This window comes from Pagrus pagrus (assembly GCF_965226575.1).
Source record: "Pagrus pagrus genome assembly, chromosome: 22".
NCBI lineage: Eukaryota > Metazoa > Chordata > Actinopteri > Spariformes > Sparidae > Pagrus > Pagrus pagrus.
Genome location: NC_140204.1, coordinates 15,001,515 through 15,029,128, shown reverse-complemented (window position 1 = coordinate 15,029,128; position 27,614 = coordinate 15,001,515). Strand labels below are relative to the sequence as shown.

General features: G+C 42.8%; 1 protein-coding gene across 1 annotated transcript; it reads right to left on the bottom strand.

The window, feature by feature from the left end:
- LOC311251269 (uncharacterized protein) lies at nt 1-13,218 on the bottom strand (the record flags this gene model as incomplete). Its single annotated transcript, XM_084343646.1, has 8 exons — nt 1-1,056; nt 1,205-1,389; nt 1,552-1,616; nt 1,824-2,056; nt 2,205-2,389; nt 2,552-2,616; nt 2,824-5,900; nt 13,127-13,218. The coding sequence occupies 2 exons, from the start codon at nt 13,216-13,218 to the stop codon at nt 2,936-2,938; spliced, it is 3,057 nt and encodes a 1,018-aa protein (XP_084199772.1). The 3' UTR covers nt 1-1,056; nt 1,205-1,389; nt 1,552-1,616; nt 1,824-2,056; nt 2,205-2,389; nt 2,552-2,616; nt 2,824-2,935.
- Nucleotides 13,219-27,614: the final 14,396 nt, after the last annotated feature.

Genomic DNA, 27,614 nt, shown 5'->3' with positions numbered 1-27,614 from the left:
TGACAGAAACTATAAATAGCATAAGAAATCTCACAGAATACATCTATGCACGATTAAATAAATACAGTTTGCATAAACAAGAAAATTGACAGTGCATTGTTTTGACATATATATTATGTATACCATGACCCTTGATAAAACTTTAGGCATCGAGTCATGGTTGGGGTGTATAGTCCACTATGAGTTGCATGTGTTCCTTTATTTGTTGCCTTTACAGCATGCTCTCTGTGGAAGTGTATTTTGCTATGCTATCTTAAGCTGCTATGCTATCAAGTGGACTATAAGCATGACTACAGAGTGGTTTAAATAATTTTAAATAAAAAAACACAACATTTTGAATAATCTCTTGCTTGCACAAATAATAAAAAGACTAATGAAAGAGGGCAAACATTAATTGTGCAATGGCGCATTATTTTTTGATGTCCCAGGGCTTAAAAGTGCCATTTGTAAGAAAAGTTGATTTTTGAGTCTCATTCCCAACTCATCATAAACTGACGCTCTGGGATTGCATGGGTCAACCACCATCCCGAGGCGTCAGTTTTTGACCAGTTGGGAAACCCAGTGTCATTATTTTACGGGTTGGGAATGATACAACATTTAAGATTATTATGAATCTTAGATTTCTACCAACAACGAAATTCATTTCCAGTAATAGCCGTCATGTCGTTGAGGCAGCTGTTGTTGTTTACGCCGCTGTTGTTGTTTGTGCAACAGTAAGAGTACATAACAATGTACTTGGGTTACAGGGTTGATGCGGGGTTCATCCAATTAACTTTAAACCTGTTCAAGAATAAATACTGCTTAACAAGCTGTGTGTACAACAGTACTATGATATATATCCCAGCAGTATAGAATAATTGTTGTTGGTAATAATTAATTAACTTAGTGTGACATGGGCCAATATAAGTAGAATTAAAGAGATGCATGGATTAACAGATCTGAAGGACACGTTGTTGTTTGTTGTTCCTGCAATTGTTGTTGCAGCAGTTGTTGTTGCAGCAGTTGTCGTTGCAGCAATTGTAGTTGCAGCAGTTGTCGTTGCAGGAACTGGACCCGCTGTAAAAACATTTTTAAAGGAATAGGTTAAAAACTAAAAAAGTACTTGTGCCTGAACCAAAAGCATTTCTTTTATCCTTGTTTGCTGTCAAACTGTCATCACTGAGCACCAGTATAATAGACTTATATGGCTAAACAGCTTACTTACATATTAATGTAACTGAAGAGGCACCAAAGGTCACATTAAAGGTGTTGGAATCATTTGCAGCATCAACTAAGGTTTGAGCAACATCAGTATTCATTGGGAGTGCTGCAACAGGGACAGACCGATTGAACACAACTGAAAACTCTACTTCAGTTCCTTCCACTCGTGTTTGTTGAGCTGGAGCAGCCCTGTATCATAAAACAAAAGAGGACAAATGTCAAATAATGATATGAGACCATTGTATCTACGTGTCATTTGTAATGTAGGTGACACTATCAATATCAAGCGATACAAATTTTGAGAACATAAAGATTCATATAGTCTAAAACCACCGTTAAAAATGTTTTTACCTGAATCGTCTCACAATGCACTGGTCAAAGTCAGAACCAAATCTTGCTCGATATATTTGATTACACTGCAGAAAGACAACGTTTTTTAAAAAGCTTGATTAGCCGTCAAGCACAAAATGCTTCAGAAGGAATTTAACAAAATGCATTTTCACTGAAATACGTTTTGAATGATTAATAAGTATCTTGCATTTCAGCTAATACATTCTGTCCAAATAATTATGCTCAGTACTGACAAAATCAATTGAAAATGCAATGACTTTAAAATTACTCACACGAGCTGTAGCTTTTCCTGAGAGTTCTATGAATCGAGGGCTGGTGGAGTTGAGCAAGTCAGCGGTAAAGATTTCGTTTTGCAAGGTTGCTGATATGACATAAGTAACAGGGTCAGTGGTTGTTGCAGCAGGTGTTGTGGTTGCTGCAGCTGTGGTTGTTGTTGTTGTCGGAGCAGCTGTGGTTGTTGTCGGAGCAGCTGTAGTTGTTGTTGCAGTTGCAGGAACTGGACCCGCTGTAAAAACATTTTTTAAGGAATAGGTTAAAAACTAAAAAAGTACTTGTGCCTCAACCAAAAGCATTTCTTTTATCCTTGTTTGCTGTCAAACTGTCATCACTGAGCACCAGTATAATAAACTTAAATGGCTAAACAGCTTACTTACATATTAATGTAACTGAAGAGGCACCAAAGGTCACATTGAAGGTGTTGGAATCATTTGCAGCATCAACTAAGGTTTGAGCAACAACAGTATTCATTGGGAGTGCTGCAACAGGGACAGACCGATTGAACACAACTGAAAACTCTACTATGGTTCCTTCCGTGCGTGTTTGTTGAGCTAGAGCAGCACTGTATCATAAAACAAAAGAGGGCAAATGTTAAATAATGATATGAGACCATTGTATCTACGTGTCATTTGTAATGTAGGTGACACTATCATATCAGGAGATAAAAAATTTTGAGACCATAAAGATTCATACAGTCTAAAAGCACCGTTAAAAATATTTTTACCTGAATCGTCTCACAATGCACTGGTCAAAGTCAGAACCAAATCTTGCTCGATATATTTGATTACACTGCAGAAAGACAACAAGATTTAAAAAGCTTGATTAGCCGTCAAGCACAAAATGCTTCAAAAGGAATTTAACAAAATGCATTTTCACTGAAATACGTTTTGAATGATTAATAAGTATCTTGCATTTCAGCTAATACATTCTGTCCAAATAATTATGCTCAGTACTGACGAAATCACTTGAAAATGCAATAACTTTAAAATTACTCACACGACCTGTAGCTTTTCCTGAGAGTTCTATGAATCGAGGGCTGGTGGAGTTGAGCAAGTCAGCGGTAAAGATTTCGTTTTGCAAGGTTGCTGATATGACATAAGTGACAGGGTCAGTGGTTGTTGCAGCAGGTGTTGTGGTTGTTGCAGCTGTGGTTGTTGCTGTTGGGGCAGCTGTAGTTGATGGTGTTGGAGCTGCTGTGATTGTTGTTGTTGGGGCAGCTGTAGTTGTTGTTGTTGGGGAAGCTGTAGTTGTTGTTGGGGAAGCTGTGGTTGTTGTTGTTGTTGTTGTTGTTGGGCCCACTGTAGTTGCTGTTGTAGCAGCTGCTGTGGTTGTTGTCGTTAGAGCAGCTGGAGTTGTTGTCATTGGAGCCACTGTGGTTGTTGTTGTTGCAGCTGCTGTCGTAGTTGTTGTTGGAGAAGCTGTAGTTGTCGTTGTTGGGGCTGTTGTAGTTGTTGTGGTTGGAGCCACTGTGGTTGATGTTGTCAGAGCTGCTGTGGTTGTCGTTGTTGGAGCAGCCGTTGTCGTTGTTAGAGCAGCTGTCGTTGCTGTTGTTGGGGCAACTGTGGTTGTTGTTGCAACTGTGGTTGTTGTTGTTGGAGCTGCTGTGGTTGTTGTTGTTGGAGCTGCTGTGGTTGTTGTCAGAGCTGCTGTGGTTGTCATTGTTGGAGCAGTTGTAGTTGTTGTTGTCAGAGCTGCTGTGGTTGTTGTTGTCGGGGCAGCTGTAGTTGTTGTTGTCAGAGCTGCTGTGGTTGTCGTCGTTGGAGCAGCTGTCGTCGTCGTTGTTGTTGGAGCTGCTGTGGTTGTTGTTGTTGGAGGTGCTGTGGTTGTTGTTGTTGGAGCTGCTGTGGGTGTCGCTGTTGGAGCAGCTGTAGTTGTCGTTGTTGGACCTGCTGTCATTGTTGTTGGGCCAGCTGTGGTTGTTGTGGTTGGAGCAACTGTGGTTGTCGTTGTTTGAGCAGCTGTCGTTGTTGTAGTTGGAGCTGCTGTGGTTGTTGTTGTTGGAGCTGCTGTGGTTGTTGTTGTTGGAACAGCTGTGGTTGTTGTTGTCAGAGCTACTGTGGTTGTCGTTGTTGGAGCAGCTGTCGTCGTTGTTGTTGGAGCTGCTGTGGTTGTTGTTGTTGGGGCAGTTGTAGTTGTTGTTGTCAGAGCTGCTGTGGTTGTTGTTGTTGGGGAAGCTGTAGTTGTTGTTGTCAGAGCTGCTGTGGCTGTCCTTGGAGCAGCTGTCGTCGTTGTTGTTGTTGGAGCTGCTGTCGTTGTTGTTGGGGCAGTTGTGGTTGTTGTTGTTGGAGCTGCTGTGGTTGTTGTTGTCAGAGCTGCTGTGGTTGTCGTTGGAGCAGCTGTAGTTGTTGTTGTCGGGGCAGTTGTAGTTGTTGTTGTCAGAGCTGCTGTGGTTATCGTTGTTGGAGCAACTGTGGTTGTTGTTGGAACAGCTGTCGTTGTTGTTGTTGGAGCAGCTGTAGTTGTTGTCGGGGCAGCTGTGGTTGTTGTTGTCAGATCTGCTGTGGTTGTCATTGTTGGAGCAGCTGTCATCCTTGTTGTTGTTGGAGCTTCTGTCGTTGTTGTTGTTGGAGCAGCTGTAGTTATCGTTGTTGGGGCTGTTGTAGTTGTTGTGGTTGGAGCCACTGTGGTTGTTGTTGGGGAAGCTGTAGTTGATGTTGTAAGAGCTGCTGTGGTTATTGTTGTTGCAGCTGCTGTCGTAGTTGTTGTTGGAGCAGCTGTAGTTATCGTTGTTGGGGCTGTTGTAGTTGTTGTGGTTGGAGCCACTGTGGTTGTTGTTGGGGAAGCTGTAGTTGATGTTGTAAGAGCTGCTGTGGTTGTCGTTGTTGGAGCAGCTGTTGTCGTTGTTAGAGCAGCTGTCGTTGTTGTTGTTGTTGGGGTTGTTGTAGTTGGAGCAGCAGTGGTTGTCATTGTTGGAGCAGTTGTAGTTGTTGTTGTCAGAGCTGCTGTGGTTGTTGTTGTCGGGGCAGCTGTAGTTGTTGTTGTCAGAGCTGCTGTGGTTGTCGTCGTTGGAGCAGCTGTCGTCGTTGTTGTTGTTGGAGCTGCTGTCGTTGTTGTTGTTGGAGGTGCTGTGGTTGTTGTTGTTGGAGCTGCTGTGGGTGTCGCTGTTGGAGCAGCTGTAGTTGTCGTTGTTGGACCTGCTGTCATTGTTGTTGGGCCAGCTGTGGTTGTTGTGGTTGGAGCAACTGTGGTTGTCGTTGTTTGAGCAGCTGTCGTTGTTGTAGTTGGAGCAGCTGTGGTTGTTGTTGTTGGAGCTGCTGTGGTTGTTGTTGTTGGAACAGCTGTGGTTGTTGTTGTCAGAGCTACTGTGGTTGTCGTTGTTGGAGCAGCTGTCGTCGTTGTTGTTGGAGCTGCTGTGGTTGTTGTTGTTGGGGCAGTTGTAGTTGTTGTTGTCAGAGCTGCTGTGGTTGTTGTTGTTGTTGGGGAAGCTGTAGTTGTTGTTGTCAGAGCTGCTGTGGTTGTCCTTGGAGCAGCTGTCGTCGTTGTTGTTGTTGGAGCTGCTGTCATTGTTGTTGGGGCAGTTGTGGTTGTTGTTGTTGGAGCTGCTGTGGTTGTTGTTGTCAGAGCTGCTGTGGTTGTCGTTGGAGCAGCTGTAGTTGTTGTTGTCGGGGCAGTTGTAGTTGTTGTTGTCAGAGCTGCTGTGGTTATCGTTGTTGGAGCAACTGTGGTTGTTGTTGGAACAGCTGTCGTTGTTGTTGTTGGAGCAGCTGTAGTTGTTGTCGGGGCAGCTGTGGTTGTTGTTGTCAGATCTGCTGTGGTTGTCGTTGTTGGAGCAGCTGTCATCCTTGTTGTTGTTGGAGCTTCTGTCGTTGTTGTTGTTGGAGCAGCTGTAGTTATCGTTGTTGGGGCTGTTGTAGTTGTTGTGGTTGGAGCCACTGTGGTTGTTGTTGGGGAAGCTGTAGTTGATGTTGTAAGAGCTGCTGTGGTTGTCGTTGTTGGAGCAGCTGTTGTCGTTGTTAGAGCAGCTGTCGTTGTTGTTGTTGGGGTTGTTGTAGTTGGAGCAGCAGTGGTTGTTGTTGTTGGGGCAGTTGTAGTTGTTGTCGTTGGAGCTGCTGTGGTTGTTGTTGTTGCAGCTGCTGTGGTTGTTGTTCTTGGAGCAGCTGTAGATGTCGTTGGAGCTGCTGTGGTTGTTGTTGTCAGGACAGCTGTAGTTGTTGTCAGAGCTGCTGTCGTTGTTGCTGTTAGAGCTGCTGTCTCTGTTGTTGTTGCAGCTGCTGTAATTGTTGTTGTCGGAGCAGCTGTGGTTGTTGTTGTTGGGGCAGCTGTAGTTGTTGTCAGAGCTGCTGTGGTTGTCGTTGTTGGAGCAGCTGTCATCGTTGTTATTGTTGGAGCTGCTGTCGTTGTTGTTGTTGGAGCTGCTGTGGTTGATGTTGTTGGAGCTGCTGTCGTTGTTGTTGTCAGAGCTGCTGTGGTTGTCGGTGTTGGAGCAGCTGTAGTTGTCGTTGTTGGACCTGCTGTCATTGTTGTTGGGCCAGCTGTGGTTGTTGTGGTTGGAGCAACTGTGGTTGTTGTTGGAACAGCTGTCGTTGTTGTTGTTGGAGCAGCTGTAGTTGTTGTCGGGGCAGCTGCAGTTGTTGTTGTCAGAGCTGCTGTGGTTGTTGTTGTTGGGGCAGTTGAAGCTGTTGTCGTTGGAGCTGCTGTGGTTGTTGTTGTTGCAGCTGCTGTGGTTGTTGTCCTTGGAGCAGCTGTAGATGTTGTTGTTGGAGCTGCTGTGGTTGTTGTTGTCTGGACAGCTGTAGTTGTTGGCAGAGCTACTGTGGTTGTTGCTGTTAGAGCTGCTGTCGTGGTTGTTGCAACTGCTGTCATTGTTGTTGTTGGAGCAGCTGTGGTTGTTGTTGTTGGGGCAGCTGTAGTTGTTGTTGTCAGAGCTGCTGTGGTTGTCGTTGTTGGAGCAGCTGTCATTGTTGTTGTTGTTGGAACTGCTGTCGTTGTTGTTGTTGAAGCTGCTGTGGTTGTTGTTGTTGGAGGTGCTGTGGTTGTTGTTGTCAGAGCTGCTGTGGTTGTCGCTGTTGGAGCAGCTGTAGTTGTCGTTGTTGGACCTGCTGTCGTTGTTGGGCCAGCTGTGGTTGTTGTGGTTGGAGCAACTGTGGTTGTTGTTAGAACAGCTGTGGTTGTTGTTGTTGGAGCAGCTGTAGTTGTTGTCGGGGCAGCTGCAGTTGTTGTTGTCGGAGCAGCTGTGGTTGTCGTTGTTTGAGCAGCTGTCGTTGTTGTAATTGGAGCAGCTGTGGTTGTTGTTGTTGGAGCTGCTGTCGTTATTGTTGTTGGAGCAGCTGTGGTTGTTGTTGGGGCAGCTGTGGTTGTTGTTGTCAGAGCTGCTGTGGTTGTCGTTGTTGGAGCAGCTGTCGTTGTTGTTGTTGTTGTTGGAGCTGCTGTCGTTGTTGTCGTTGGGGCAGTTGTAGTAGTTGTTGTCAGAGCTGCTGTGGTTGTTGTTGTTGTTGGGGCAGCTGTAGTTGTTGTTGTCAGAGCTGCTGTGGTTGTTGTTGGAGCAGCTGTCGTTGTTGTTGTTGGGGCAGTTGTGGCTGTTGTTGGGGCTGCTGTGGTTGTTGTCCGGGCAGCTGTGGTTGTTGTTGTCAGAGCTTCTGTCGTTGTTGTTGTTGGGGCAGTTGTAGTTGTTGTAGTCGGAGCAGCATTGGTTGTTGTTGTTGGGGCAGTTATAGTTGTTGTCGTTGGGGCTGCTGTGGTTATTGTTGTTGCAGCGGCTGTCGTAGTTGTTGTTGGAGCAGCTGTAGTTATCGTTGTTTGGGCTGCTGTCGTTGTTTGGGCAGCTGTGGTTGCTGTGGTTGGAGGAGCAGTGGATGTTGTTGGAACAGCTGTCGTTGTTGTTGGAGCAGCTGTAGTTGTTGTTGTCTGGGCAGCTGTAGTTGTTGTTGTCATAGCTGCTGTGGTTGTCGTTGTTTGAGCAGCTGTTGTTGTAGTTGGAGCACCTGTGGTGGTTGTTGTCAGAGCTGCTGTGGTTGTCGTTGGAGCCGCTGTAGTTGTTGTTGTCGGGGCAGTTATAGTTGTTGTTGTCAGAGCTGCTGTGGTTGTTGTTGTCGGGGAAGCTGTAGTTGTTGTTGTCAGAGCTGCTGTGGTTGTCGTTGTTGGAGCAGTTGTCGTTGTTGTTGTTGTTGTTGGAGCTGCTGTCGTGGTTGTTGTTGGGGCAGTTGTAGTTGTTGTAGTTGGAGCAGCAGTGGTTGTTGTTGTTGGGGCAATTGTAGTTGTTGTCGTTGGAGCTGCTGTGGTTGTTGTTGCAGCTGCTGTGATTGTTGTTCTTGGAGCAGCTGTAGATGTCATTGTTGGAGCTGCTGTGGTTGTTGTTGGGGCAGCTGTAGTTGTTGTTGTCGGGGCAGCTGTGGTTGTTGTTGTTGGAGCAGCTGTGGTTGTTCTTGGAGTAGCTATAGTTGTTGTTGTTGGAGCAGCTGTGGTTGTTGTTGAAACAGCTGTTGTTATTGTTGTTGTTGTTGTTGGAGCTGCTGTCTTTGTTGTTGTTGGGGCAGTTGTAGTTGTTGTAGTTGGAGCTGCTGTTGTTGTTGTTGTTGTGGCAGTTGTAGTTATTGTCGTTGGAGCTGCTGTGGTTGTTGTTGTTGCAGCTGCTGCCGTTGTTGTTGGAGCAGCTGTAGTTGTTGTTGTCAGAGCTGCTGTGGTTGTTGTTGTTGGAGCAGCTGTTGTTGTTTTTGGAGCAGCTGTAGTTGTTGTGGTTGGAGCGACTGTGGTTGTTGTTGGAACAGCTGTGGTTGTTGTTGGGGCAGCTGTGGTTGTTGTTGTCAGAGCTGCTGTCGTAGTTGTTGTTGGAGCAGCTGTAGTTATCGTTGTTGGGGCTGTTGTAGTTGTTGTGGATGAAGCCACTGTGGTTGTTGTTGGAGCAGCTGTACTTGTTGTTGTCAGAGCTGCTGTGGTTGTCGTTGTAGCAGCTGTCCTCGTTGTTGTTGTTGGAGCTGCTGTCGTTGTTGTTGTTGGGGCAGTTGTAGTTGTTGTCGTTGGAGCTGCTGTGGTTGTTGTTGTTGCAGCAGCTGTCGTAGTTGTTGTTGGAGCAGCTGTAGTTATCGTTGTCGGGGCTATTGTAGTTGTTGTGGTTGGAGCCACTGTGGTAGGTGATGTTGACAGAGCTGCTGTGGTTGTCGTTGTTAGAGCAACTGTCGTCGTTGTTGTAGGAGCAGCTCTAGTTGTTGTCAGAGCTGCTGTGGTTGTCGTTGCTAGAGCAGCTGTCATTGTTGTTGGATCCACTGTAGTTGTTGTTGTCAGAGCTGCTGTGGTTGTCGTTGTTGGAGCAGCTGTCGTCGTTGTTGTTGGAGCTGCTGTTGTTGTTGTTGGGGCAGTTGTAGTTGTTGCAGTTGGAGCAGCAGTGGTTATTGTTGTTGGGGCAGTTGTAGTTGTTGTCGTTGGAGCTGCTGTGGTTGTTGTTGCAGCTGCTGTGGTTGTTGTTGTTGGAGCTGCTGTGGTTGTTGTTGTCGGAGCTGCTGTCGTTGTTGTTGGAGTAGCTATAGTTGTCGTTGTTGTAGCAGCTGTGGTTGTTGTTGTTGTTGGGGCAGTTGTAGTTGTTGTAGTTGGAGCTGCTGTTGTTGTTGTTGGGGCAGTTGTACTTGTTGTCGTTGGAGCTGCTGTGGTTGTTGTTGTTGCAGCTGCTTGCGTTGTTGTTGTTGGAGCAGTTGTAGTTGTTGTTGTCTGGGCAGCTGTAATTGTTGTTGTCAGAGCTGCTGTGCTTGTCCTTGTAGGAGCAGCTGTTGTTGTTGGGCCAACTGTGGTTTGTGTGGTTGAAGCAGCTGTGGTTGTTGTTGGAACAGCTGTCGTTGTTGTTGCTGGAGCAGCTGTAGTTGTTGTTGTAGGGGCAGTTGTAGTTGTTGTCGTTGGAGCTGCTGTGGTTGTTGTTGTTGCAGCTGCTGTCGTAGTTGTTGTTGGAGCAGCTGTAGTTATCGTTGTTGGGGCTGTTGTAGTTGTTGTGGTTGGAGATGCTGACATCGTTGTTGGGCCAGCTGTGGTTGTTGTGGTTGGACCAACTGTGGTTGTTGTTGGAACAGCTGTGGTTGTTGTTGTCAGAGCTGCTGTGGTTGTCGTTGTTGGAGCAGCTGTCCTCGTTGTTGTTGTTGCAGCTGCTGTCGTAGTTGTTGTTGGAGCAGCTGTAGTTGATGTTGACAGAGCTGCTGTGGTTGTCGTTGTTAGAGCAACTGTTGTCGTTGTAGGAGCAGCTCTAGTTGTTGTCAGAGCTGCTGTGGTTGTCGTTGTTGGAGCAGCTGTCGTCGTTGTTGTTGTTGGAGCTGCTGTTGTTGTTGTTGTTGGGGCAGTTGTAGTTGTTGTAGTTGGAGCAGCAGTGGTTGTTGTTGTTGGGGCAGTTGTAGTTATTGTCGTTGGAGCTGCTGTGGTTCTTGTTGTTGTTGGAGCTGCTATCGTTGTTGTTGGAGTAGCTATAGTTGTCGTTGTTGTAGCAGCTGTGGTTGTTGTTGTTGGGGCAGTTGTAGTTGTTGTAGTTGGAGCTGCTGTTGTTGTTGTTGGGGCAGTTGTATTTGTTGTCGTTGGAGCTGCTGTGGTTGTTGTTGCTGCAGCTGCTTGCGTTGTTGTTGTTGGAGCAGTTGTAGTTGTTGTTGTCTGGGCAGCTGTAATTGTTGTTGTCAGAGCTGCTGTGCTTGTCGTTGTCGGAGCAGCTGTTGTTGTTGGGCCAACTGTGGTTTGTGTGGTTGAAGCAGCTGTGGTTGTTGTTGGAACAGCTGTCGTTGTTGTTGCTGGAGCAGCTGTAGTTGTTGTTGTAGGGGCAGCTGCAGTTGTTGTTGTCAGAGCTGCTGTGGTTGTTGTTGTTTGAGCAGCTGTCGTTGTTGTTGTTGGAGCTGCTGTCATTGTTGTTGCAGCTGCTGTCGTTGTTGTTGGAGCAGCTGTGGTTGTTGTTGGGGCAGCTGTGGTTGTTGTCAGATCTGCTGTGGTTGTTGTTGTTGGGGCAGTTGTAGTTTTTGTAGTTGGAGCTGCTGTGGTTGTTGTTGTTGCAGCTGCTGTCATAGTTGTTGTTGGGGCTGTTGTAGTTGTTGTGGTTGGAGCCACTGTGGTTGTTGTTGGGGAAGCTGTAGTTGATGTTGTCAGAGCTGCTGTGGTTGTCATTGTTAGAGCAGCTGTCGTTGTTGTTGGATCAGCTGTAGTTGTTGTTGGGGCAGCTGTGGTTGTTGTTCTTGGAGCTGCTGTGGCTGTTGTTGTTGGAGCAGCTGTCGTTGTTGTTGTTGGAGCTGCTATCATTGTTGCAGCTGCTGTCGTTGTTGTTGGAGCAGCTGTGGTTGTTGTTGGGGCAGCTGTGGTTTTTGTCAGAGCTGCTGTGGTTGTCGTTGTTGGGGCAGTTGTAATTGTTGTCGTTGGAGCTACTGTGGTTGTTGTTGTTGCAGCTGCTGTCGTACTTGTTGTCGGGGCTGTTGTAGTTGTTGTGGTTGGAGCCACTGTGGTTGTTGTTGTTGGGGAAGGTGTAGTTGATGTTGTCAGAGCTGCTGTGGATGTCGTTGTTAGAGCAGCTGTCATTGTTGTAGGAGCAGCTGCAGTTGTTGTCAGAGCTGCTGTTGTTGTCGTTGTTGGAGCAGCTGTCATTGTTGTTGGATCAGCTGTAGTTGTTGTTGTTGGAGCAGCTGTGGTTGTTGTTGTTGGGGCAGCTGTAGTTGTTGTTGTCAGAGCTGCTGTGGTTGTCGTTGGAGCAGCTGTCGTCGTTGTTGGAGCTGCTGTTGTTGTTGTTGGGGCAGTTGTAGTTGTTGTAGTTGGAGCAGCAGTGGTTGTTGTTGTTGGGGCAGTTGTAGTTGTTGTCGTTGAAGCTGCTGTGGTTGTTGTTGCAGCTGCTGTAGTAGTTGTTGTTGGAGCAGCTGTAGTTATCGTTGTTGGGGCTGTTGTAGTTGTTGTGGTTGGAGCCACTGTGGTTGTTGTTGTTGGGGACGCTGTAGTTGATGTTGTCATAGCTGATGTGGTTGTCGTTGTTTGAGCAGCTGTAGTTGTTGTTGTTGGGGCAGCTGTGGTTGTTTTTGTTGGAGCTGCTGTGGTTGTTGTTGTTGGAGTTGCTGTGGTTGTTGTCAGAGCTGCTGTGGTTGTCGTTGTCGGGGCAGTTGTAGTTGTTGTTGTCAGAGCTGCTGTGGTTGTTGTTGTCGGGGAAGCTGTAGTTGTTGTTGTCAGAGCTGCTGTGGTTGTCGTTGTTGGAGCAGCTGTTGTTGTTGGAGCAGCTGTAGTTGTCGTTGTTGGAGCTGCTGTCGTTGTTGTTTTTGGAGCCGCTGTAGTTGTTGTTGTCTGTGCAGCTGTAGTTGTTGTTGTCATAGCTGCTGTGGTTGTCGTTGTTTGAGCAGCTGTTGTTGTAGTTGGAGCACCTGTGGTTGTTGTTGTCAGAGCTGCTGTGGTTGTCGTTGTTGGAGCCGCTGTAGTTGTTGTTGTCGGGGCAGTTATAGTTGTTGTCAGAGCTGCTGTGGTTGTTGTTGTCGGGGAAGCTGTAGTTGTTGTTGTCAGAGCTGCTGTGGTTGTCGTTGTTGGAGCAGCTGTCGTTGTCATTGTTGGCGCTGCTGTCGGTGTTGGGGCAGCTGTGGTTGTTGTGGTTGGACCAGCAGTGGATGTTGTTGGAACAGCTGTCGTTGTTGTTGGAGCAGCTGTGGTCATTGTTGTTGTTGCAGCTGCTGTCATTGTTGTTGTTGGAGCAGCTGTGGTTGTTGTTGTCAGAGCTGCTGTGGTTGTTGTCGGAGCAGTTGTAGTTATTGTGGTTGGAGCCACTGTGGTTGTTGTTGTTGGGGAAACTGTAGTTGTTGTTGTCGGGGCAGCTGTGGTTGTTGTTGTTTGAGCAGCTGTCGTTGTTGTTGTTGGAGCAGCTGTCGTTGTTTTTGTTGTTGGAGCATCTGTAGTTGTTGTAGTTGGAGCTGCTGTGGTTGTTGTTGTTGTTGCAGCTGCTGTCGTTTGTAGAGCAGCTGTAGTTGTCGTTGGAGCTGCTTTGGTTGTTGTTGTCGGGGCAGCTAAACTTGTTGTTGTTGGAGCAGCTGTGGTTGTTGTGGCAGCGGTGGTCGTTGTTTCCATAGTATTTATAGCCACTGCAACTATAATGTAGAAGTTAGTACCCATGTTTATCTGCGAGCAGCAGCTCTGTAGATCACTTTGTTTGTGTGTTGGTCAGTCAGTCTTATGTTCAGTTGGTCTTTCAGTTGGTTCGTTGTTCAGTCCCCAAAACTTCCCCACTCTGGTTGGCCACAGTTTCTGCCATCTGAGGCTGATATTTGGCCTGAGTGATCAATGATAATGACAATATTTTCAATATAGTTTCCCTACATAGAAATGTAACAAATGCTTTTAAACGTCTGACAGATGTACTGTAAATCACATATAAAGCTAACACCTGTACCTCAACCAGCAGTTGCCGCCCGCCTTCGTATAGAAGCAGAAGACGAATAGCCAATCATAACGAAGCAAGAACAGCAGCATGCTTACAGACATGGCTAGGGTTGACACACATTTGTAGTTGGATTAGAGATTATATTGTTCAATTGTTTTCAATGTTCTACCCCATTTTTGTGAAATTTTTCACGGTTTGGCAAGTGCTTCTCATGTTTTGTTTTAATGATAATATAAAACCACAATTTACTGTCCGGTTTGTTCATCTCAGTTAAAAAATCAGCCCGAGAACAATAGATCGTGAGAATGCATAAACACATGAATGTATGCGCATATGTGGTTGGCTGGATATTTGGCAGGTCACATAGTGGTCCAACTAACTTAACCATAGGTTTCATGTAATTTAAACAAACTTGGTTATAAACACAAAAAATAAAGTTATCTGAGGTATTTAAGTTTGAACAGACCACAACTTCCCTTTTGTCTTTGGTTACTGATTGTTATCTCAGTTTGGTGCTAGACTCTGATGTGTCTTTGCATAAGAAATACTTGATGAGTGCAGGACAAAATTCTACCTTTAAGTCATGTCATTCCTTGTACCTTTTGTTTTAATTATTTTGTATCAAGACACCGTAAAGGCAATTGAAGTAATATCACTCAGCTTACCTGTTACAATCAGGAAAATTGTGATGATCCGTGCCACACCCATCTTGTCTTCCTTCTATAAATAAATAATCAAACAATGCAGAGATTAACTGCTCCTTTCACCATGTCGAAACCTTTTGTACAACAGTGACTAGCCCATAGAATCATTACTTTCACTGTCATGTCATTGATGGAATCCCTGGGAACATAGAATGTGTTAAAAATCTTCTATAGATAAAACGATAATTTTACCAATCTAAATTTAATGCTAATACGTTTTCGCTGTGTATCTGTTCCTTTCCTGTTTTTAATGAAAAAAGCCTTTATTCTGAGAGAACACAAAATTATTAAATTCATACTTGCAGCCTTCATCTAAAGGTACATTTGATCATAATACTTTTAAACATCATTTAGAGTTTATGTCTCCATTAGATCTTATCCAGATAAAAGCTGACAGAATAGACATGTCTTCATGCACTACATCAACAGGCACAGTACCGCAACAGGCAGGTGCACTGAGTGAGGAGGACTGCTGTTTAACCACCCTAATCACTCAGTCTGTGCAACTGTTCAAAAACATAAAGCTGACTGAAATGTCTTTGAGCAAAGAACTGTACACCTCTTGCGGAACAGGCTGAACCTGAACTCTAAAACTGACAAAAAGAGATCCCTTCAAAAATCAGTAATGGATCACATTCTTATTAATTTTATCAATCAATCAATTGAATTGTTATACTTATTTTATCTGATTTTAATACTATGATGCTGGTGTGTGTGTACCTGAAACAGTGCATCTTTACCATGCTGAGAAAAAACTGCTACATTTGCAATTATAATCGCCGAAAAAAAGAGAGAAAGCACTGAATCAGAATTTATAACATATTGCTAAAAAAACATCAAAGGTGCGCTTTGTAGTTTTGGAAAAGAAATCAGTATCAATATTTACAATATTAATAAGGTAATAATACAAACTCATAAATAGTTATTTGATACATTTCCACATAAACAAGCTGCCCTTGAGTGGAATAGGTCCCCAGAACACTGTTCTAGCTAAAGCAGGTATCTACTTGAAAGATTCTGACTTAAAGTGACACAGTAAAGTGACACAGTATTAAATTGTGTTAACCTTTGATTAGAGTTTGTTTATTTAGTTTATTCAGTCAAGAAAATCAGTAAATGAAGATTTTTCTCTAGTCTTAAAATATTTTCCTCAAAACTACATAGTGCACCTTTAACTTCACGTGACATTCACTTATTACCACATTAAATGTGATATAATGTGAGAATGAAATAAAAATATTGCTGTAAATTTACACAATTTTAAAACTAAATGCACAAACATCAAGCAGACTTATACAAAAGGGTTAGGGTCAGACTTAAAATTGTACTTACCCAAAATTAAAATATAAGATGAAAAGTTGTAAATTCCCCTTTACTATCGGACTAAGATGTTGAGACCAATTCACACCTGTAATATTTTAAACCTTTCACCAAAGTGACACTCCACATCTATGGAGGCCTTTATATATCTTCACTGAATAAAGGCTAGTGACGTGACTCATACCTGATGCATTTTGCTGAAATGCTTTGACACTCTCAGCAATGAATAAACTTAATCATGCCTGTCATTTTCTTGGCTCAATACAATGGCATACTCCCATCTTTTCTTCTGTGAAAGCTACAGGTACATTCCTTTGCTAATGTTGGCCGGGGTTCAACAAGTGTGACAAGTAATGATACACAAATAGATATTGAGTTCCAGTGAAGTGTTGGAAGGAGAGACATGCAAGACAAGAAAACAAAACTTATGATTATGGAATATTCAAACACTGGAGTAAATCTGTACAGTAAAGAGTACATAATTTATAAAAGAAAAGCATCTCGGTTTTATTTGATAATCTTTTATCCAAATAAGTACAAACCCATGATCCATTAACATGATTCAGTATAAAATTGGCATTTTTATAAATAGTGAATATCTTTATGGATTTTGATTTTCAACATCAACATCAGTGGAAAACACAGCATTTTTAACAACTACAGCATATTGTAGTAAAGACAAGTAAAAGTGCAGGTGCTTTTACAGGGTTTCTGCAGGGTTCATCCTGTCAAATTCAAGACTTTTTTAGAATTAATAAATAGTCAACAGTACATACAACAGTATAAGCAGAATGTAATTAGTGTTAGTGATATGATTAATTCAATTAATGCAACATGAAAACAGAAATCAGCATAAAATGGATGAATGGATTAAGCAATGAAAATGAAGTACAAAATTGATATTTACCCATAATGAGCTTATGCGTCAATGAGTTTCCAAGCTAATGTAGCTTGTAACATTATCGTTATTATATAATGTATCCTGCTGTTCTTTTTGTTTTACATGTTTGTTATCACAGCTTTTGGCTTCCATGACGTCTCAGGTTACATGGTTTATCCCTGTGTTGTTTCTGCACTTCACTTCCTGCAGTTATTGTTAGCCACCAAGCACTTGTTTTCGTAAGTCAGACTGGTCTGACAATAATCATATGACTCATAATTATAACCAGGGCAGTGATGCAGCAGATTTGGAATATAAATTTACAGTACAAAGTATATTTGCATTAACTGCACCAACAACTGCATTGCAAGTACAATCTGACAATGAAAACAATTTAATTGTATTGTGGCCTGCTGTTCAACATGCATTGTGCGATATTGTGCTATTTTTTTCTAACCAATTGACTTCTGAGATGAGATCTATCAGTACTGTGGTTCTACTTTGTGTTACAGAGATCTGAGAACAGAATTATAGTTGTTGATGAAGTTTCTCAGTCATCCAGTCTCAGAGTCATTCGGGCCAATTGTGGGTCTTGACCCAACTGGCATTCATGTGATTTGCTAGGGCTAGGTGATACTACCAAGTCTACTACCAATAATTAATTCATAATTCTGAGCTAATATAATCACTAGCTGCACTGCTAACTAGCAAATGGCAACTACAGCTATCAGCAGTTATGGGTTAATCTGGTGTTATGCTGCCCCCTATTTGTTTGAATTTTGTGAATGGGGCCAATTCTTACATATTGCACCTTTAAAGAGCAGCTGGTTTTAGTGTTTTACTTACTACCACAGCAAGTCAGCACAGGCAAGTTGAGTTTCGTCAATTATTTGACTTATATCTCAGTCAGTCAGACAGGTATTCTGTGTGCCCTAGGTGCTGCAGAATGAAAGTTATGACTATATTGACATGGAATTACAATGAATAATTTCAAGTGGGAAACATGTTCATCTTGGTCTAAAGAAATGTTGTGACACCTTAGTGATGACCTTAATCAAATCACTAAGTACAGACTGTCAGCTATTAATCTGCCAACTTCCTGGCTCAGTGTCATGGTGTACTCCCTTTGTATTTCCTGTGAAACAAGTTGCTGGTGCATTCCACCTTACACTGGTAATGTTGAGGAAAGTTACTTCAGTGTGACAATAACTTTAAACAAACAAGTTGTGAAATGTTAGTGAAGTGCTAAAAGAGCAAGAGGACATGCAAGAAAAGAAAAACTAAGACAATATTGGTAATAAAATAACTATAATATTTCTCTGGATAACTGCAAATCCATGACATCAACATGATCCAGTATATCTCCTATTCTATTGTTTGTATAGAACTGGCTGAAACATGGCTGCTGACACAACACGGCGTGCTGAGGGAGCTCCGCACTCCCGCAGCAAACCTGAGAACTTCACAACCACGGACGGTAAAGTGATAGTAGAAGATGAGCTACTGAACTTTATTGTGGTGAAGATGAGAACGTTAAATCATGATGAAATCATCCTGCTGGTTACGCACAACTTTAGCTCTGAGCGGATAGAGTCATCCAAGAAGACGCTGTTTGAGGTCTGTTCAAACACCTCCCTCCGTTGTGTCGCACACAAAGGTGCACAAAAAGATATTAACAAACTAAAAATGTGCCTGAAAGTGCTGAATGAATGTGGCGAGGATATACCGAGATTCGTCTCCCACTACCTGGACGATCTCCCTCCTGTCTCATTCAACCACCTTGATGTTTCAACGCTTCTAGGAAGAATGGAGAAGATAAATAATGATATCTGCGGCATGAAAAGAACTCTTGAAACACAAACAAACGCCTGTGAAAGTCTGCAGGTGATGACTGCTACTCTTGATGGCAGGTTGTCTGCTCTGGAGAAGCCACCGGGTTCCTGTAAGGACGCCGACAATGAGGTGCATAGACAGGTAGCAACAACCGGAGAAGCCCGTGTGTCGGGGCAGTCTACAACTGCGATTATGGCCCCGCCGCCTCCGACCGCCGGTTTGCGATCTCCCGCATGGAGTGTTGTTGTTAAAGAAGGCCGTCTCCTGAAACCAGTACCTGCAGACACCCAAGTGAAACCTCGTCTGACAAAAGCCATGGGGAAACGTGAGATAAAGCGGACCGGCATAACTGGCACAAGCACGGAAGGCAACATACGAGCTGTTAAGACAAAACTGGCGAGTGTGTTTGCAACTAGATTTGACCCGAGCCTTGACGCTGACACTCTCTGTGAATATTTAAAAGAGAAACTGTTGCAAGATGTAAAATGCCGTAAGATTGAATCGGCCTACAACAGATACAGCTCATTCCACATCAGTGCTGAGTGTGGTGATGTAGCGGAACTACAGTATATGATCCTCAGCTATGGTCGGACGGCTGCTTTGTCCGACATTACTATGAGAAGCGTCGGCCAAGAGGCTCAACAGGTGTATCGTCTGGGCCAGAGGGTATCCTCAGCTCAAAGAAAAGCAGCGCACTGAGGGATGATATGCCTGGGATGAGTGGACTGTAAGCCAAGATTCGCGTTATATCATACAATGTGTGTGGCCTGCGTGTGGGGAACAGTGCAGCTGACGTAACAAGACGTTTGGTGGTTGATGCTTTACTGAAGGAGTGTGACATTCTGTGCCTTCAAGAGACCTGGCTTGCTAAACAAGACTTGGATAAACTGAGTACACTACATAAGGACTTTTATGGTGCTGGAGAATCCACCACAGACCTCAGCACAAAAATAGTACAAGGGAGGATACCTGGAGGTGTGGCAGTATTCTGGAACAAGAAATATGATCCATTTGTTAATGTTTTAAGATTGAATGTTGACTGGGCTATTGGGCTTGAAATTAATTGTAATAATAAGAAGTTTACACTCATAAATATTTATACACCTTATGAGTCTTATGAATTTGAGGATGAATTTCTGAGTAGATTAGCACTCATACATTGATTCATTGAGGATAATGGTTCATCTTGTGTCTTTGTTGTTGGGGATTTTTTTTTTTTTTTTTTATCATTTTGTTTTTATTGTTTTTTCAAAAGGAAAAACATACATACACACATGGCCAATAAAATGTGCCATCCATCAAATTAACACAGAAAACTACCGTAAGACAGTACAAGGACAGAGAACAAGGACAAAGGGAAAAACAGAGACCGAGCATTATATACAGTATGTATTCTATCCGATATACATCATATGTACCAAATGGTACATCGTATTATGTAAACTTAATAATACCTCAAATTGTACATATCATATAAACCAAAAAAAAAAAAAAAAAAAAACCCAGAACAAAACAATATTATTGTAAAGGGTGCAACTCTACAGCATCTCAGGTTACCGTAACATAGGGGCCCCATATTTTCATGTATATATCTTGCCTATCTATCAGCTTATAACATAGTCTTTCATAGGAGGAAATTTTAGCCATTTCGTCGAACCATTCCTTCACTGATATGTCTCCTTTATTTTTCCAGTGTCGCAACACTATCCTGCATCCAGTGATAGGTGCTATTCTGCACCATGAGATCTGGTGGGCATTTAGACCACATCCCTTTGGTATTACACCCAATAGGCAGAGCATTGGTCCCTGTACCAACGAAGAAGTCATCACTGAATTGATGAAGGAGGTGATCTTAGACCATAAGAGATCTATCATGGGGCATGAATACAACATGTGTAAGAGAGTGCCACAAATAGTATCACATCTCCAACATAAGTCAGAGCTTCTGAGTCCTAGCCTTGCCATTTTACTTGGGGTCCAGTAAATTCTATTAATAATTTTATAATTAATCAAACGTCTCTGCATTTCCTTTGACACTTTAAACCATGATCCAATAATATCCCCCCATGTTGCATCAGTTATCTTTTCCCCTATGTCCCTCTCCCAGCATCTCTTAAGGCCTTCAAATTTGGGTGGTTGAGATCCCCTCAACAAGTTGTAAAAACATGATGTTTTCCTTTTGGAGTGTCCATCCTTTTCCAGCCTGCCCTGCATCTCAGTTCTGGATATAAGTGGTAATTGTCTGAGGCGCGCCAAGATACAACTCCGCAACTGCAAGTACTTCCAAAATTCCTTATTTGGGAGTGTATACTTGTGTCTTAATTGTTCAAAAGACATAAGTTGGTCTCCGTCAAACAAGTCCCCAATATAAACAAATCCCAATTTCACCCATCCAACCCAGTAGAATGTTTTTTTTTTTACATATTTTAAGGGTTGTGTTATACCATAATGAAGTTTTATGTGTAAAAGTGGGATTCGATCCCATGATCTTATGTGAGATTGCCCATGTCTCCCATGAAAAGGTGAGGACTGGATTATTATAAGGGACAACACCATTGGTTTGAGTAATAAAAGCCTGGACAGGGAGAGGGTATGTAAGGTCTTTCTCTATAGACACCCACATCGGAGCTTGTTCAGCTGTCATATATAGATTTGATAACTGCTTCAGACAAAAAGCGTAATGATACCAGTCTATATGGGGGAGGCCCAGGCCCCTGTCCTCTATGGCTGCATAAAGTTATGTCCGATTTATATACGTTTTTTTACCAGCCCATAAAAAGTTGTATACAGCGTCATTATATTTCAACAATGTATTGCGTGGTAAGCTTAATGGTAGCATATAACTTAGATAGTTAATTTTAGGGACTATTACCATCTTTAAAATATAAATTTTCCCCAAAAGGGACAACCCCAGTTTCGTCCAATTTTGTAAAATAGACTCTATTTTCTGAATTAATGGAAGTAGATTGTTTGTCATAATATTGTCCAGCCGTGGAGTGAGCTTGATACCCAGATACGTCAAACCAGATGGCTGCCATGTAAATTGCCAACCCTGCCTAACACTAGGTGGGCAAAGTCTTGATAAGGGCATTGCCTCAGACTTCGACCAGTTAATTTTGTATCCTGATACGCCTGAAAAAGAGTCAATCAAGGTTAGAATGTGAGGCACCGATGTCGCAGGGCTTCTAGATATTAGCAAAATATCATCCGCGTATAGGAGCAGTTTATGTTCCTCACCACCAGCCTTAATGCCTACTATGTTGTCATTTTGCCTAGCAATTGCTAATGGTTCAAGTACTAGTGCAAAGATTAAGGGAGATAAAGGGCAGCCCTGCCTTGTCCCTCTATGAAGCTGAAAAGGGGGGGATTTCCTGCCATTTGTTACCACAGATGCCTTAGGATTGTGATATAATAATTTGACCCATTTTATAAAAGAGGGACCAAGGCCAAAGTTTTCTAATGTTTGGAAAAGGTACGTCCACTCCACCCTGTCGAAAGCTTTCTCAGCATCAAGTGAGAAAGCAACAGTTATGTCAGCCTCGTTTCCAGCTTGCCACATGAGATGAAGCAACCTGCGGAGATTGTTAGATGATGTTCTATTTTTAATGAAACCCACTTGGTCTGGGTGAATAAGTTTTGGTAAGAAAGCCTCCAGTCTAGACGCCAAAATCTTAGAAAGTAGCTTGGCATCAACATTAATCAATGAAACGGGTCGGTAGCTACCACATTGTTGTGGGTCCCTGCCTTTTTTATGAATCAATGTGATTATAGCAGTTTGCATACTGTCTGGAAGAGATCCTCTCTCTAGTGCGTCCTTAAAGACTATAAGTAATCTTGGGGCGAGTAAGTCTGAAAAGGCTTTGTAAAGTTCAGCTGGGAGGCCATCCTCCCCCGGAGATTTCCCACTCTGTAAGTCCCCAATGGCCCTTTTAACCTCCTCCAATGTAATGTCCGCTCCAATTTCAGACCGTTCCTCATCTGACAGGGTTGGACATCTTACACTAGATAAAAAGGATCTTATATCGTGATAACCAGGGTTGTCTGATTTATAAAGGTCTTCATAAAATGTATTAAAAATAGCATTAATGTCCGTCTCATCTGTCTTCAGGTCGCCTCTATCGTCCTGTATAGCTGGTATCATTGATAGGGTATACTGCTGCTTTGCCCTCTGCGCCAGAAATCTCCCCGTTCTTTCCCCCTGTTCATAATATTTGTGTTTAGTTCTGAATAATGCATATTCAACTTTCTTCTGTAATATGGAGTTAAATTCTACTTTTAGTTTGTTTAGTTTAAGAAGGGTGGGGTGGTCAGATTGGGAAGAATGTATATTTTCCAGATTTTTAATTTCCACCTCCAGTTCCTGAAGACGTTGAACAGACATCTTTTCAGATATGAACAGTGTTGAATAAGTTGACCTCTAATAACTGCCTTAAATGCATCCCACTTTACAGCTGGGTTTGACACTGAGCCCTCGTTATTCAGCCAATAATCCAGTATCTGGTTTTTAATCAATTCCAGGCAGTGTTCATCTCGAAGTAAAGATGTATTAAATCTCCACCTAGTGGGCCGAAGTCTTGGTGATTGGCCGAAACGTAGTGCCAACCCCACTGACGCATGGTTTGATATTAGGATGTTACCTATAGATGTTTGTTCGGTAATAGAGATGAGCGATTTGGAGATAAGAAAATAATCTATCCTGGAATAGGACGAATGTGGGTGGGAGTAAAAGGTATATTCTCTGTCTAATGGGTGAAAAAATCTCCATACATCTACTAACCCTAACTCTGCTTCCATTGTATTAATGGCTTTCCGAGCCCCTGTAGGTCGCGTTATGCTCCATTTATAAGTTTTATCAACTTTAGGGTCTCGAACTTTGTTAAAGTCCCTACCTAATATTACATACGAGTTTCCAAACTGTCTAATTGTATTGCTAACATCTATAAAGAAACCAGGTAGGTCTGCTGTTGGAGCATATATTCATAAAAGTGCACCTAATACCACAAAGTTCAGTATCTATAGCTATCCATCTCCCCTCTTCATCTGACTGTTGTTTGAATATTTTAATATTGAAATTTTTACGTATTAAAATGACAACTCCCCTCTGACTAGAAGACCCAGGACTATAGAAAACTTTCCCTACCCAGTCCCTTTGAAATAATAAGGAGTCCTCATTTTCCAAATGGATCTCCTGCAAAAAAACCAGATCAGGGTTTTTATGTTTTAAATACAATAGGATCTTTTTCCTTTTAATGGCTGAGTTTGCACCCTTAACATTTAATGATGTCAATCTTACCAGTTCACCCATAAAGTATTTCTAAATGTACAGTATAATTATCCAGGTTATTTGAAGTGTCATTACCAAAATATACTGAAAGAGCTCTAGCCCTGTTAGAACAATCCCTTGTGAGACAACAGATCTTACATACAACACAACAAATCAAAATCAAATCAAATCAATTTTATTTGTATAGCCCAAATTCACAAATCACAGTTTGCCTCAGAGGGCTTTACAATCTGTACAGAGACGACACCCTCTGTCCTTCGACCCTCGATTCGAGTGAGGAAAAACTTGCCCCAAAAAAAGGCCCTTTTAACAGGGGAAAAAAATGCGGAAGAAACCTCAGGGAGAGCCACAGAGGAGGGATCCCTCTCCCAGGACGGACAGACGTGCAATAGATGTCGCATGTACAGAGCAGATCAACGAGATCACAATGTATTCGATTATAAGCGATGGTTGACAGGAGTGAAAGTACATAAAGATGTATTACAGCAATAATGATGAAATGCACATGGAAATGTGATTACTAGTGATAACAGTAGTAGTGATCAATGGCAAGGATGGTATGTAGCAATGCAGTACGATAATAGTAGTGGAACGTATGTAACAGAGATGTGACTAATATTAGCGACAGTAGTGGTGGGTGTCAGGCAGGGTCATGGCAGTAGGTGCATCCACGATCAGGCAGGGCCATAGCAGTAGGCGCATCCACGATCAGGCAGGGCCATAGCAGTGGGCGCATCCACGATCAGGCAGGGCCATAGCAGTGGGCGCATCCATGATCCACGACCCGGGCGCGGCCAGGATCCAAGGGAGCCTGTAGGACTAGAAAGCACAAGGACTCCGGGGAAGAAGTAAGTCAGTGACATGCAGAGATGGGGCATGTATACAGGCATAATGTATACAGATGGAGAGGAGAGGAGAGGGGAGGAGAGAGAAGCTCAGTGTGTCATTGTCCCCCGGACTAGGCCTATAGCAGCCCTAACTATAATCTCTATCAAAGAGGAAGGTCAACACTGTTCAACAAAACATATACACAGCATATCAGACAAAAACAAACAAACTAAGAGCCAAAAAAGAACAAGTGGCTCACCGATATTTTACTGAAACGGAAAACTTGTTAAGTAATATTGAGCTGCCTATTGATGCTCTTCAGTGTCTTAACGTGAACTGTAAAAATCCAAATCATAGTATCAAACCTTGTGATATGTATGACAATATTGTGGCTGCCCTTAATGCTTCTAGTAAGCCCTTAAGTAAACATCAAACCTGGATGGAATGACTTTGTAGCTGAACAGCATGCTGCAGTGAGCAGGGCCGCCCCTGGCCAAATTGGGGCCCTAAGCAGAATTTTATTTTGAGGCCCCCCCTCCCCATTACAAAATGACTCTTTCAACAACGGAACAAGCCTTTTACAGATGCACACGTCTGCATTTTCTGGATGCAAAGTCATCAATGAGGTCATCATATGACAGCTGCTGTGCCACTTCTGAGTTGATGCTTATGATAGCCAGGCCACTCAAGCGTTCTTACGCCATTGATGAGCTTCAGTTTTTGCTCAGCCAAGGCAACTGTAACAGGGAGAGTTACTGCAATGGGACTAGCCTCCTCACAAAGATTAAAATGCAATTAATGCAAATATGACTACAACTAATACAAGTTGTACAACTAATAAAACTAATTATGTACAACTAATACAACTAATTATGATTTGATTTGATGATATTTCCATATTTAAATATTTTTAGATACTTATTTTTGCATTTAGTACTTAGGTTCTATATTCCTACACTGCTGTTTGCTGCTGCAATGCTTTGAATTTCTCCATTGTGGGTCAAATAAAGGATTATCTTAATTTATCTAATATTATATGACTGTTATGAATTAAATTCACCAAAAGATGGCGACATTTTACCTCCATAAAAATAGCCCGAAACTTCTACTGATAGCATAGATTGATAGGCTATAAACCTGAGCCAACATACGACCACCAACTGGTCAATTAACCACTCCTTTTTCAACAGAGGTGAATGTAGATGCAGTTAACAAGACATTCAATAAATGATAATCAGGGCCGCTGGAAAATTTAATCTCCAGTCCACATCTAGACAGAATTATCCTCTCTTCTGTCTCATGATTAGCAGGCTAGCAGCTGAGGTGTTCATGCCACAACATACCCACCTTCAAGTGAAGCAGGAGCCTCCTCTTGTTTTGACTTTGTCTGTCTTTTGCTTGCTCCCGATTCATATTGCCGTTTGGAGGCCATCTCTCCACCTGCATCCAACTGCCTGTCGGCACATCTGACCGCTGATTGGTCAGATGCTGCGTGCTGTCAATCATTGCGGCAACGCGTGCGGTGTCAGATTACTTGTCTCTTTTTTTCTCTCTCCTGCCTCGGGCTGACTCGTTGCTCTAAGCGTGCCTCACGGCAGCGATGCGCATCCTTTGCGCATTTGCAGACAATGCGTCCGCTTGCGCAAAATGGGCCCCCCCACGGATCGTGGGGCCCTACGCACAGCGTGTGTTCTGCGTTTAGGGAGGGGCGGCGCTGGCAGCGAGAGAAGCTTTCAAACTCTGGTTACATGCAGGTAGGCCTAGACAAGGGTCATTATTTCAGCATAAAAAACTTACAAATGCAAAATACAAATATGCACTTCGTTTCATTAAAAGACGAGAACAAAATGAGAGCTGATTCACTTGCCAGGAAGTTGAGGGTTAATAATCACTATGATTTCTGGAAAGAGGTCAGAGTTATGAACAACTGTAAAACTTCCCTACCATCTAATATAGAGGGTGCTTGTGAACCTGCCAAGATCATGAAAAATTATTTTTGAAACTGTCAGCCAGAGGTGTTCCAAAGTACATACTTAGAATACTTGTATTCTGGTATGCCAACCAAACAATGTGGGTTAAATGGGGTAATGTTGTGTCGGCCCCGTTTCATGTAAATAATGGTGTTCGCCAGAGGTGGGAATTGTGGAGTCATCAAGTCATCTCCATGCCATGTATTTGTTCTGTTCATGCCCTAAACCAGCTGAGTCCAATCAGCACAGCTCTTCAGCCAGGAAGGTGAGCTAATTAGTGAATGCACCTGGTTCAGTGACTGAGCAGAACAAATACATGGCATGGAGATGACTTGATGACTCCACAATTCCCACCTCTGGTGTTCGCCAAGGTGGCATTTTGTCTCCAATTTTGTTTAATGTCTATATGGATGACCTGTCAAGACAGCTGAACACATGTAACATAGGCTGTCTTGTTGGAAATACTGTTGTAAATCATTTAATGTATGCTGATGATCTGGTTATTTTTAGTCCATACAGTGCTGGTCTACAAAGTTTGCTAAGGGTATGTTCACAGTATGGAAATGACTATGACATTAAATATAATGATAAGAAGAGTAACGTAATGATAGTCAGGAGTAAAGAGGACAAGAAATGAGTGTTTCCTCAGTTTTCTCTAGATGATAATCCGCTCATGACATGTCAGGAGACAAAGTATTTGGGCATTTTCTTACTAATGATTGGTGCGACGATAGAGATATTTATAGGCAGTGTTCTAAGCTATATGCGCAAGCTAATATGCTCCTTTGTAGGTTTAGTATGTGCTCAGTTGATGTTAAATGTTCCCTATTTAGATCTTTCTGTACACCTATGTATACAGCTCACCTCTGGTATAGCTATAGGAAAAGCAGTATGCGGCGGCTCATAGTGGCCTACAACGATGGACTGAGGTTGTTGCTTCAGGTGCCCAGGTGGCACAGTGCTAGCCAACTCTTTGTTTCTTCAAATGTACCCAACTGTGAAGCACTTTTAAGAAACTTAATGTAACGTTTTATGTGCCGCCTGGATGACAGCATTATTGTTAGTAATGTGATGGCACCCCCTGGGGATGAACATGGGTATACTTTGGTACACATTTTGTTCCTTCATATTAACAGAACAATATGTATGTTCACCACGAATATAACTATTATATTATTGAGGATAAAAAAATAAGATTTGAAAAATTGAAAAAATGATAAGTAAAGAGAAAATATCTAATTTTTCCTGCCTTCCTTTTTGTAAAATATCTAATTGTGGTGCATCAGTCAAAACTGGAATTGCAGCAATCACATTCACAGTTTTCAGATCTCGAACAAAGCGCCATTCTCCAGGTTTGGAAGCTTTAGGGATTTAAACGTATTAATGGCTAGATTCAGATGTCAACACACCTTGTTTTAGAAGACAATCAACAGCAACATCTTGTGGTAGATGATATTGCGTAAAGAGTGGCAAAACTACATTTGGTTTCAAAGTCACTTAATGTGGAAAAGCTTGGATTACAACGTCAACATAGTTCCATGCGAAGCCCATGATTAACTCTAACAGAGGCAATAATTGCAATTTAGGAGTTGGTGAAAAATGTTCAAATATGTAATATCTGCTCTGAGGCCTGCAGAACAATCACTCAGTGTCTGAAATGGCTTTTAAACAACCCAAA